Raw genomic sequence first — 13623 nt, forward strand, 5'->3', positions numbered from 1 at the left:
ATGTCAGCCCCACCCCCCCATGCCTGTCTATATGTCAGCCCCCCTCACATCTCCTGTATATATGTCAGCCGCCCCCACACCTGTATATATGTCAGCCCCCCACACCTGTATATATGTCAGTCCCCCACCCCACACCTGTATATATGCCAACCCCCCTCACACCTGTACATATGTCAGCCCCACCCCCCACCACACCTGTCTATATTTCAGCCCCCCACACCTGTCTATATATCAGCCCCCCTCACACCTGTATATATGTCAGCTCCACCCGCCCACACCTGTCTATATGTCAGCACCCCTCACATCTCCTGTATATATGTCAGCCCCCCACACCTGTATATATGTCAGTCCCCCACCCCACACCTGTATATATACCAGCCCCCCTCACACCTGTACATATGTCAGCCCCACCCTCCCCCACACCTGTCTATATTTCAGCCCCCCACATCTGTCTATATATCAGCCCCCCTCACACCTTTATATATGTCAGTCCCCCACCCCACACCTGTATATATACCAGCCCCCCTCTCACCTGTATATATGCCAGCCCCCCTCACACCTGTATATATGCCAGCTCCCCTCACACCTGTATATATGCCAGCCCCCCTCACACCTGTATATATGTCAGCCCCACCCATACACACATCTGTAAAAACACAAGCTTCTGGCCCCTCCCTGTACACACTGTACACACCCCCTCCCTTTCCTTCACAGCCCCTACTTGTAAAGGAAGTCTTCCCACCTAGTCCCAGATCGTTTTCACAAAGCCGACAAGTTTCTGACACAGAGGAGCACAGTACAGGCAGCTCACATGAGGGGTGCACATGCACATAGTAGCCAGAGATGGCAGTAAAGAGCTCGATGTCTGAGCTGAATGACACAGAGAGCAGCAGAAGCTGCAAGATCATTTCTGTAGTGCACAACACGGCTCCCCGTCACCTGTCCTGCCTTCTCAGGCCTCCGGGGCCTCTTACAGTTGTATCGGCTGTACCCCCCTGATGGTGGCCCTGGTGACTATTGCCATTTAAACAAAAAATTTTGATTTATCCAAAGTATAAAGCTGGTCGTAGACGGGTCCTTTTTTTTCCATTCAGGCAGCAGGGGCTGAACGAAAAAAAAAAAAAAAATGAACAGACTTCTCCATTCACATAAGCAAGATGGATAAAAGAATCCACCCTCTGAGTCATTGCATTTTGACAGCGGGACTCTCCACTGTCAAAATACATTGAACTGCAGTTGAGGATTGGTTGATTGACAAAAGTTTTCCAACATTCCCATTTGAAAGAAGACAATCCAACAATCAACTTCTGTTGATCAGGGATAGCCAAGAATGAATCGAAATTCGACGGGTTCCTTCTGAACCCGTTGAATTTCGATCCATCTATGGCCAGCTTTAGAGCTGTTACTGGAATAGGACACACTTACAATGGATAAAAAGTCCAGGAGGAGCACCAAACCAAAGAACATAGTGTCCAAAATGTGAATATTGGTGTTCATTACTACAAAACAGCCAACACATTTCAGAGATGCAAAGATCTTTTTCTTCAGGGCTACCATATCTCATATCTGTTTGTAGCCTTGATGAAGGGGAGCTCTTTAAAGTCCCTAAACACTTTGGCGGCGTGATAGTGTCTTGTTATGAACAAGCACCAATAATAAAAGATTTAGGCCTCACAGTTCTTGGCAAATGGCACTGATACTGGACTTTTTAGATGGTGTTCATTAATACAAAACAGCCAACACCTTTTAGCGATCCAAAGATCTCCTTCTTCAGGACTACCATATCTCATACCTATTTGTAGCCTTGATGAAGGTGGAGTACTTTACACTCCCAAAACACTTTGGCTGATTGATGTGTCTTGTTATGAACAAACACCAATAATAAAAGATTTTGGTCTCGCAGTTCTTGGCTTTATACTTGGTGTTCACTAATACAAAACAGCTAACACATTTCAGGGGTGCAAAGATCTCTCCCTTCTTCAGGGCTACCATATCTCATATCTGTTTGTAGCCCTACTGAAGGGGCAAATCTTTGTATTTATGTTGACTGTCTTGTTATGAGCTAACGCCAATAATAAGAAATGTTGGACTCACAGATGGCATTGTCACTGGACTTTCTTTACTTGTGGACTCCAAACTGTGGATCTCCTAGTTAAGGCGGTTTCCCTGACGGCCTCACAAAAGCCACTATGCTCCATATGATTCTAATTCACCATCAACCAGATTCCATTGATGAGTCAAATCCAGCACTTTGGTCATACACATTTCATGATTCCAGTAGGGACAACAAACCGTGACCTAAAAGGGTATTTCTTCACACTTTGCAAAGACTTCTCATTTCCTGTTCTAGGAAAAACAAAGATCTTATTGATTTCCTTTTTCTATAATGGGAAATTAAGGAAAATGCCACCAACAGAATCCGGCAAAATAAATAAATAAATAATGGTAAATCAAAGCCTGGATTATTGAAGAAGTAGCCTTACATATCCCATGCTCTTCATGCAAAAAAAGATGTGAAAACCCGTTTACTTAGCTGCTTCACTAGTTTTAAGCCCTCTTGATACTATGAAATAACACAGTGTAACGCTTCTACAAATAAAACCACCTCCTGCAGTGAAAACACATAAGTTACAAATATGGAAAAAAAACAAATAAATCCCAATGTGTATCTGGATGATTTCCAAATGAAAAGAATAAATCCAAGTGCATTCAAAGTTTCATAAAATGTCTTTCTTATTGTAAAACAAATCTTCACAAAACAACATCAGTCTTCACCCAATTCCGGGATATGTGTAGCCACTTACAAAATGAATTCACCTCACTCCCTCTTCACTAAAAACACTCCACCAGATATTTTACCATTGTGTTTAAAGGCATATTCCACTTTTTGCAAAAATGTAATAAATTAATAAATGAGTCTCTCTCACATTAGCAGCAGGCCAGCAGCAGCGCAGAGAGAGGCCCTGTTCTCTTTATGCCGTGCTGGAGCCTGGAGAAGATGGAGGGAGGAGGTGGGTGGAGCCACGCCGCTTGCCTGGCCTCTCTAATGCCCGCTGTACTGGTTGCTAGTGCCTGTGCCGCCTGGCGTCTAGCAACCATCCCTGTTGCTGGTACAAATAGTTCAATTTTGGACTTATGAAATAGAAATGAGCTCCGGCATGTTCAGACACAAGTCCAAACCCACCTGAGCTATCCCATAAGAAAACTGTCAAAGCCAGCAGCCAATCATAGGTAGCGCAGACACTCTCTGATACAAGGGCCTGAGCTCATCCTTATCATCAAAAAGATATAAAAAAAGACATTATGTTAGAAACCATGAAATTAGGCTGAGACAGAAGTACAGTTAAATCACACTTGTTTAATAATAAGAGTAAAAAGAACAAACGTAGTCAAAACATAGCCAGAGTTCAGTAACCGGAATGGATAGTCAGCCAAGCCAGAAGGTCAGGGATCAATGTAGTGGAACAGCCAGCAGGATCTGGAGCCAGAAGGGATGTCAGCAAAGCAAGTCTTGAACAGGATCGCAGGAGAGCGTTTCAGCTTCTGTGATGTTGACCAAGGCGAAGGCAGAGCTCCTCTGGACTGGATGGCTTAAGCAGGCAGGACTGACGAGCAGGATATCATCAACAGCTGAGTAACTGTGGAGAGATAGGAGTTGGCAATTAGCCGACAGCTGAGCAGCCAGCTTAGAGAAGGAAGGGCTGAGCCCAGCCCTGACACTTTCATTGTTTGGTTTTATATACGCTTATAATAACAAGTCCATGTAACTGTCCATGTAAACTACTACAAGCTGAAGTTAGCTTGACTGGGGGGTCTTGCCTCTAACGTGGTAAACCCCAACTAAAACATCTCCCCTTTACCCAAACGACCAGACGACAACATTTATTTGGAGTCAAATGGCCGTAACAGTTTTTTTATGTTACAACACTGAGAAGAAATATGATGCATAAAGTACAATCAATACATAAAAGTTAAAAAAGATTTTGCCTACCATGTCTAAGGTCTTTGAAGGCAGAAATAGTCACGACTAAACTAGCTGTATCTACCACCCAATGAAAAGGCCCCCAGCCACTCCTACACTGTCTCTGGGACAATTAAGCACTTACATACACCCAGATACAGCCTAATCAAACCCCAATATTACCAAAGTATTGTTAGGAAGAGACCCCAAATTTTCCAAAATTTTCAACTGTAACTGCTTTCAAAGACCCATAGACTCCCTGACAGCTGCTATGAAAAAAAGGACTTACAATCCAACACACCTAAGAGTGAGCCAAACAATAAGAAAATGTAATAGAACCCATAAAGTGGAGATAAAAAAAGTAAACCTCTGAAGGAACATAATTCCAAAGTATTTAGGGGAGCAGGCCTGGTCTGGGACAAAAAATAGGCCTGGGCATTTTAGGCTGAGCGGCTCTTTTTTTGGTTTATATTACAGTGCCCCTAACAATCACAGCCCCCCATCACAGTGCCCCTTGCAGTCATGACCCCTCCCCCTTTTCTCTCTAATCACAGTGCCACCTTTTTACTCTCTGCCCAATTACCCGCTTGTTAATATGAAAAGTTTCATTAAAAGACTCCTGCTCTCTGTACATATCTCCAGCTCCTCCCACCCCCCTGCTCCACTGATATGATGACATCATTGGCCAGGCAGGAGAACAGGGAGAGGAGACACAGGCATGGCCAAATAGTGGGAGTTGAGCGTTGACTGCGGTCTTTGTTAGTCCTGTTCAGACCGCGGTCCCCACTTACCTCCAGTTGTGTGGCCCGGTCATCAAGATCCACTGGGGTTGGGGACCCCTTGCATTAGCCAGATCTTGTTAGGATATGTGGCCTGGTGGCCCCAACCTAACAGGTAAATGCCTGGTGTGTCCTATTGCCAGTCTGGGCCTGTAGGGGAGGGTAGGAGAATCTTTTTAGATGATGACACAAGCTCCGACTGATCTCTAGCAAGATCCTCCTCCTCTCTACACACTACAGACCGCTCCCCCAGGCCTCAAACTCTCCAATCCGGTGAGTAAAAATTGCATTACTTAAAAATCACCCCACTGAAAACTCTGGTACAACCTCGCCTCTTCTGCATACCCCAGTCATGATAGTCCCTTCTCATTGCCCTTGTACACACGATCGGAGATTCCTATGGAATGTGTCCGATCGGAGCATTTTGTCGGATATTCCGACTGTCTGCATTGGACTGTTTCCGTCGGACCAAATTTTCCAACTTGCCGAAAATATTTTCCGACAAAATGCTCCGATCGGACATACTCCGATCATGTGTAGAGAATTCCGATCGGACAAAGTGCCACACATGCTCAGATCAAATTCCTACATCAAAGCTATTGGCTACTAGCCTGAACATAGTCCCGTCGTAACGAAATAATGTCATCACGTTCTGAACGATCGGATTTTCCGACAACTTCGTCCGACCGCGTGTATACAACAGTTTCGGACAAAATCCGACGTATTTGGTTGTTTGAATCTCCGACCGTGTGTACAAGGGCTTAGACCCCTTTCACACTGAGTTGCTTTTCAGGCGCTTTCACGCTAAAAAAAGCACCTGAAAAGCTCCTGAAAACCTATTTCCATTAAAATCAATGAATGCTTGCACACTGGGGCAGTGCGCTGGCAGGGTGGTGAAAAAACGCCCCTCTTCATTGAAATTAATGGAAAGCTCTTCAAAAGCACCTGAAAAGCTCTTCAAAAGCGCTCAGTGTTTATTAGATGTTTAGATGCGCCTCAGTGTTAAAGGGGCATACGTTTCACTCAGATCTAGGCCATATACTGTATGTTTGAGTGGACATGTGAATTACAATTAGCATAACCAGGGCTTTTTTCCAGCAGGAACGTGGGGGAACGCAGTTCCGGCACTACCAGCACTGAATGTATGCAAGGGGTGCTGGGCTGTGCTGAAGGGTCTATTAATGCTGGCTGCGGGGAGGATCTATTGTTGCTAGAGGGTATATGTTTTTCCTGGTGGTCTATTGTCGCTGGTTAGGTCTAATGTTGGTAGTAGGCAGGGCTTTTTTTCTCAGAGAATAGGTGCAGCTACTCCTTTCTTCCAAGTCACCCCTACCCACCTCTGTGCACCCTCCCTTGGGACCACATGGTGCTAAGTAATTTGTATAGGATGTGGTAATGATAACAATAAAATAGATCCCCTGCAGCCAGCAACAACACCCCCCCCCCCCCCCGCAACAATAGACCTCTGCCAGTAACAATAGATTCCTCAGCAGCCAACATCAATAGACTCCACCCTCAACAGTAGATCACTCCCAGCAACAATTGACCCCCCATCCCCAGCAACTTAAGACCCTCCCAGATACATTAGCTCCCCGCTGGCCACAATAGACACCCCTGCAACAAGAGATCCCCCAGCAGCCAGCAACAATATTACAACAGTACAATATAGACATCCCAGCACCCCTTGCCATTACATACATTCAATGCTGGAGGTGCCAGAACTGCGTTCCTCCACGTTCCCACAGAAAAAAAGCCCTGCGGAGGATCATTTTGTTGCTGGAAGAGATTATTGTTGATGTAGGGGGTCTGATGTTGCTAGCTGCTGGAGAGTCTATTGATGTTGGCTGCTGGGAAATCTGTTGTTGCTGCTGAGGTAGTATTTTGTTGTAGGGGTCCATTATTTCTGGGTGAATCTATTGTTGCGGGGGGGGGGGGGTATTGCTGATGGCTGTAGGGGGGCTATTTTAGTACTTTTCTTGCTATCATGAAAAAATTCCATACAAATACAAATTGTTAGCGCAACAAAATAATACTTAGTTCTGTATTATTTAAAGAGGAACTGTAGTCTGCTCACATAATTTGGAATAAAAACATCTTTGCCATTCTGAAGCTTCCCTCCAACCACTTTGCATATTATTTTATATATACTGTGATACTGTACTTGCCAAATATGCTGCAGAAATCTCCCTCCACTGAGTCTGGCTGCAACCATTTTAACTGTGGGCAGCTGAAGCTGCTGCCTGTTCACTTCCTGGGTTTACACAGACACACAGAGGCACACCTCCAGCTCTTCAGCTCTTATTGACCCTTTTATGACTCATCCCCCCTCCCTTCCTGGCAAACTCTCACAAGAGTGAGAGAGAGCTGTTCATGATGTCATAAGCCTAGGCTAATGACCAGACAAGAAACAGGAAGTGGGCTGTATAAGGTATTTACTGGCAGAAAAAAAATGTTTTACTATCCAAAGTTAAAACAACAAGGGCAGAAGATTTAATAGATGGAAAGATGAAAAGATGACTGAAGTTCCGCTTTAACCACTTCAGCCCCGGAAGGTTTTACCCCCTTAATGACCAGGCCATATTTTGCGATACAGCACTGTGTTACATTAACTGACAATTGTGTGGTCGTGCAACGCTGTACCCAAATAACATTGATGTCCTTTTTTTCCCACAAGTAGAGCTTTCTTTTGATGGTATTTGATCATCTCTGCAGTTTTTATGTTTTTGCCCTAAAAACAAAAACAAGAACGATAATTTGGAAAAAAAAAAAATATTTTTTACTTTCTGCTAAAACACATCCAATAAAAAAATGTAAAAAATCAAATTTCTTCATCAGTTTAGGCCGATATGTATTGGGCTACATATTTTTGGTAAAATAAATCCCAATAAGCGTATTTTGATTGGTTTGCAAAAACATTATAGCGTCTACAAAATAGGGGATATATTTATGGCAATTCTTATTTATTTTACTTGTAATGGCAGCAATCGGTGATTTTTAGTGAGACTGCAACATTGCGGCGGACAGATTGGACATCTAGCTGACACTTTTGTTTGAGTGGGTAGGGAATGGAACCAAGGAACAGTGCTCAGAGGTGGGCAGGGGGTGGAACCAAGGAACGGTATTCAGAGGTGGGCAGTGGGTGGAACCAAGGAATGGTGCTCAGAGGCGGGCATGGAATGGAACCAAGGAATGGTGCTTGGAGGTGGGTAGGGGGTGGAGACAAGGAACGATGCTCAGAGGTGGGCAGGGGGTGGAATGGTGCTCAGAGGTGGGTAGGGAATGGAACCAAGGAACAGTGCTCGGAGGTGGGTAGGGAATGGAACCAAGAAACTGTGCTCAGAGGTGGGCAGTGGGTGTAACCAAGGAATGGTGCTCAGAGGCGGGCAGGGAATGGAACCAAGGAATAGTGCTCGGAGGTGGGTAGGGGGTGGAACCAAGGAATGGTGCTTAGAGGTGGGCAGGGGATGGAACCAAAGAATGGTGCTTAGTGGTGGGCAGGGTGTGGAACCAAGGAACGGTGCTCAGAGGTGGATAGGGGGTAGAACTAATGAATGGTGCTCTGAGGTTTGGTTTGGGAAGGGAACCAAGGAACGGTTTTCAGAAGTGGTTAGGGAATGGAACCAAGAAACGGTGCTAAGAGGTGGGCAGGGTGTGGAACCAAGGAACGGTGCTCAGAGGTGAGCAGTGGGTGGAACCAAGGAATGGTGCTCAGAGGTGGGTAGGGAATGGAACCAAGGAATGGTGCTCAGAGGTGGGTATGGGGACAGAGACAAGGAACGGTGCTTAGAGGTGGGTAGGGGGTGGAACCAAGTAATGGTGCTCAGAGGTGGGTAGGGAGTGGAACCAAGGAACGATGCTCAGAGGTGGGTAGGGAATGGAACCAAGGAATGATGCTCAGAGGTGGGTAGGGAATAGAACTAAGGAACAGTGCGTAGTGGTGGGCAGGGGGTGGAACCAAGGAACGGTGCTCAGAGGTGGGCAGGGGGTGGAAACAATGAATGGTGTTTACAGGTGGGCAGTGGGTGGAATGGAACCAAGGAACAGAGCTCGGGGGTGGGTAGGGAATGGAACCAAGGAACAGTGCTCAGAGGTGGGCAGGGGGTGGAACCAAGGAACGGTGTTTAGAGGTGGGCAGTGGGTGGAACCAAAGAATGGTGCTCAGAGGCGGGTAGGGAATGGAACCAAGGAATGGTGCTCGGAGGTGGGTAGGGGCTCGAGACAAGGAACGGTGCTCAGAGGTGGGTAGGGGGCGGAACAGTGCTCCAGAGGCGGGTAGGGAATGGAACCAAGGAACAGTGCTCGGAGGTGGGTAGGGAATGGAACCAAGGAACTGTGCTCAGAGGTGGGCATTGGGTGGAACCAAGGAACGGTATTCTGAGGTGGGTAGGGTATGGAACCAAGGAATGATGCTTAGAGGTGGGTAGGAGGTGGAACCAAGGAACGGTGCTGAGAGGTGGGTAGGGGTGGAATGGTGCTCAGAGGTGGGTAGGGAATGAAACCAAGGAACGGTGCTCGAAAGTGGGTAGGGGTTGGAACCAAGGAACGGTGCTCGAAGATGGGTAGGGGGTGGAACCAAGGAACGATGCTCAGAGGTGGGTAGGGACAGAGACAAGAAGTGACTCAGAAAGGGGGAGTTCCTGCAACTATTCTCTAAAGGGTAAAAAAGCCCGGAGCATAACAAGTGCTAACTTCTCTACAACTATGCTTTTCAATATATAATTGTAATAATCATAATATTCTTTTTACAAATCCATGACATATAACAGTGTATAACTGAGAAACCAACTTACAAAAGCATTTTTTTAATGTTGGTGAAGAGAACACTGAAGAGCCTTTTGTTGGCATCGTGACCCTCACTTCTATAATACATCATCGTTCTATTATTTTATGTAGATAAACATTCACATCCTCTAACGCTCAGATTCCGGTCTTATTTCTCAGAGATATTAAAATCTATTGTGACATTTCGGAGGAGTTCCATGTTCAGCTGAATGGAATGTGGCTGCTGTTAACGAATGACACGTACATCAATGAAAGAGGTACAATAGCAGTAAGGTCATAATAACGGAGAACACAGCTGAGTGCAGGGAGAGCTGCTGTCTCTGGATAAAAGAAGCCATCTCTGAAAAATATCTGGATGAAATGTGATGATAAAAAAGAAAAAATCTAATTGTTGGAGGTTATTTTTATTGTATTTTCCCCAATGAGGTTCCAGATGTTCCACATGACATAGGGTTCTGCCGCTGTTTTGTTGGGTTATACAAGTTCTGACATTTTTTATCTCTATAAAAGATCAATGGACGTCAGAACTTAAAGGGCGTTTCCGCCTTTTTTCAGATGGTCCAAAGCCATACAGTATTATATGCATTGAGTAAAAGTTTGCAAAGCACTCATGAAAAACCTTTAACAGTTTATGTGTTCCGAAAAACCAAACGCACGGCGGGGTGTCCGCGCCGCTTGAGCCTCTTGTAGTTCCCTCAATGCAGTACAGAGGCTCATCCTATCTATTGAATCCCTGTTATTAATATGTCAGTTTGTAGTGAATACACCCTTCATGTAGGTTGTGTATTCCGTAGAGGTACTCTAAATTGGGGAATCAAACTTTGAGAGGCATGCAGGTAGGTCAGCCTATACAATCAGTACTTCAGCTTTCATGTAGGATTTGCTGTAGTGTGACAGTCAGGACCAGATTTAGGCCCCATTCACAGCTCAAAGCTCCAAAACACTGGAGGAGAAAAAAAAATCAATTATTCTCCTCCAGTGGTTCACATCTCCACTACAGGTCACCTGAAGCCAAACATCTGAAGCTCAACAAAGTTCTGGGGCTTTTTTTGTAGCTCGAATCGGGCAGATTTGAGCATTTTTGCCGCGGTCTTATTCCCATTGAAATAAATGGAAACACATTTTTGTAAGCAGTCGTGTGTTTTGTCACGTGTTTTTGCATATTTTTTTTTCCTCAAATGAAAATATGTAAATAATACATGAATATATAAACATAATATAAATACACAAATAACTAAAAATCATCATAAATAAATAAAATAAAGGAATACTATGTAATAATACATTAATAAATAATAATTAATCCCTAACCTTAAAAAATATTAATTAAAAGGAATAATTCAATAATTTAATTTAATAATTAAAAGGAATAATATGTAATAATACGTAAATAAATAATAATTAACCCCTAACCTTAAAAAATATTTAATAACTTATTAATAATAATAATAATAATAATAATAATAATAATAAACACCCAAACACATTTTTATTATTAATATTATTATTAATTATTATTATTAATAATAATAATAATAATAATAATAATAATAATAATGATAATTCATTTATTTTGTGTTAGGGTGTTTCGTTATTTATACATTTTATTTTATTTTTTTTAAGAATTAGGGGTTAAGTTTAGCTGCTCCTTTTTTCATTTATTATTACTTAGCATTAATTTATTGAATTTATTTATTATTTAGTTATGATTTTTATTTATTTGCATATTTATTTTACATTTATTTGTTTATTACTATTATTATTATTAGTAGTAGTAGTAGTATTAACACCCTAACAACAACAAAAAATAGAATAATAATAAATAACCCTAACCCCAATTCCTAATTCTAATCCTAAACCTAACATTAACTCCAATGCCTCGTACACACGATCGGAAATTCCACCAGCAAAAGTCAGATGAGAGCTTTTGGTTGGAAAATGCAATCGTGTGTACGCTCCATCAAACTTTTGCTCGTGGAATTTCCGCCAGCAAAAGATTGAGGGCAGGTTCTCAATTTTTCGGTCGGAAAAAGTTCAGAGCGGAAATTCCAATCGGCTGTACAAATTCCGATGCGCACAATTCCTACGCATGCTCGGAAACAATTCGACGCATGCTCGGAAGCAATGAACTTCATTTTCTTGGCTCGTCGTAGTGTTGTACGTCACTGCCTTCTTGATGGTGGAAAGTTCAGCGAACTTTTGTGTGACCGTGTGTATGCAAGCCAAGCTTGAGCGGAATTCCATCGGAAATTCCATCCAAGATTTTTCTGACGGAAAATCCGCTTGTGTGTACGTGACATAACCCTTTCACCTAACAAACATAAATAAATAATACATGAATAATAATAATTAAAAAAGAAATAAAAGCTAATTTATATGGTTGCTTTGTGACTTGCTTGATTTTCTTTGTGCACTTGTGCACAGTCATGTTGGAACAGAAGGTGGCCACCCCCAAACTATTGATGTTGATGGCTCGCAGTCTCCGCTCTAATTAATTCCAAAGGTGTTCTATCAGGTTGAGGTCAGGACTCTGTGCAAGCCAGTCAAGTTCCTCCACCCCAAACTCGCTCAACCATGTCTTTATTGACCTTGCTTTGTGCACTGGTTTGCAGTCATGTTGGAACAGGAAGGGGCCATCCCCAAACTGTTCCCACAAAGTTGGGAGCATGCAATTGTTCAAAATGTCTTGGTATGCTGACACCTTAAGAGTTCCTTCACTGGAACTAAGGGGCCAAACCCAACCCCTGAAAAACAACCCCTCACCATAATCCTACCTTCACCAAATGATTTGGACCAGTGAACAAATCAAGGTCCATAAAGACATGGATGAGTGATGTTGGGGTGGAGGAACTTCACTGGCCTGCACAGAGTTCTGACCTCAACCTGATAGAACACCTTCAGTGCCTGACCTCACACATGCGCTTCTGGAGGAATGGTCAAACATTCCTAAACTTTGTGGACAGCCTTCCCAGAAGAGTTGAAACTGTTATAGCTGCAAACTCAATATTGAACCCTACGGACCAAGACTGGGATACCATTAAAGCTCATGCGCGTGTAAAGGCAGGTGTCCCAATACTTTTGACAATATAGTGCATGTTCAGGGACAGTGAGAGGAAGAGGAAGGGGGGGGGGGTAGAGATGCTTGGATGAATATATGTGTGTATAAACTGGCCTGTAGTGGTCCCTCCATCCAACTATTTTCACAAATGGCCATCATATATTGTCTATGAAAGGCCTTCGTTCATAATTCTCCAAGTGTTACATATATTATTATACAAGGAAGGCATGAGTTATTATAGAAAAATAATTTGTCTTTTTTTTTTTTTCAGAATGTATCAGAATCCACAAAAATGCTACATCAGTGACAGTGAAGGCTCCAAAGAATGGAGTGGAACAGATCTCCTTCAATGGGCATTCTATCCAGGTATGAGGATTTGTTATCAAATCTTTATAATCTAAATGTTTAACTAAAAGTACTAAATGTTATTGGAGAGTAAAAATATCCATGTACATATTTATGTTTGCTGCTCGAAACCTGCCATTGTTCATCTTAAATTAATTGCAATGACCCCAGATTATATACACAATGTAATTCTCAAAGGCATGCCCAGGGGGTTTGCCAGGTGTGCCTGGGCACACCCTAATCACTAGGTGCAGTGCAGATTCCCCCTACTGCCTGGGCTTCCCCTCGTGTTGTGCCGCACCCCACCCTGCAGTACTGCTTGCTTCCCTCCTCTCTTTCAGGATGAAGAGTGGGGGAAGGGGCTGGCAAATATGCCATTTACCAGCACCTTCCTTTTCTAAAGGAACACAGTTGAACACATGCACTAATTTTTCCAATCAATCTCTCCCGATCTGAATATTCGATCTATAGTCGACATCCCATTTGATTGATATGACACACATGGGGAAGTAGATTTTGATTGCTAATTGGAAGATACTGGGCTGCATTCACAGAACCAGATCGCATGCGGTATTAGACTTTCGCATGATGAGAAAATTATTTCCATTCATTTCGTTTAGATTCATTAATCTAGTTATTTAGTTTCGTTAAATTTGGTTGGTTTGTTGAATTCATATTTGGGATTCATATTCTGAATT

At 43.2% G+C, this 13623-nt stretch overlaps 1 protein-coding gene across 1 annotated transcript in view; it reads left to right on the forward strand.

Moving 5' to 3' along the window:
- Positions 1-13623, forward strand: part of LOC143926554 (vitellogenin-1-like) — a 269217-nt gene that overhangs the window by 233281 nt on the left and 22313 nt on the right. The window contains exons 31-32 of the mRNA XM_077450393.1: positions 9682-9779; positions 12852-12946. Of these exons, the coding sequence (XP_077306519.1) occupies positions 9682-9779; positions 12852-12946 (193 nt within the window). The remainder of the gene's footprint in view (positions 1-9681; positions 9780-12851; positions 12947-13623) is intronic.

The sequence above is a fragment of the Lithobates pipiens genome, unplaced genomic scaffold, assembly GCF_037356315.1.
Source record: "Lithobates pipiens isolate NorthernLeopardFrog02 unplaced genomic scaffold, aLitPip1_a1.2 Scaffold_23, whole genome shotgun sequence".
Taxonomy (NCBI): Eukaryota; Metazoa; Chordata; class Amphibia; order Anura; family Ranidae; genus Lithobates; species Lithobates pipiens.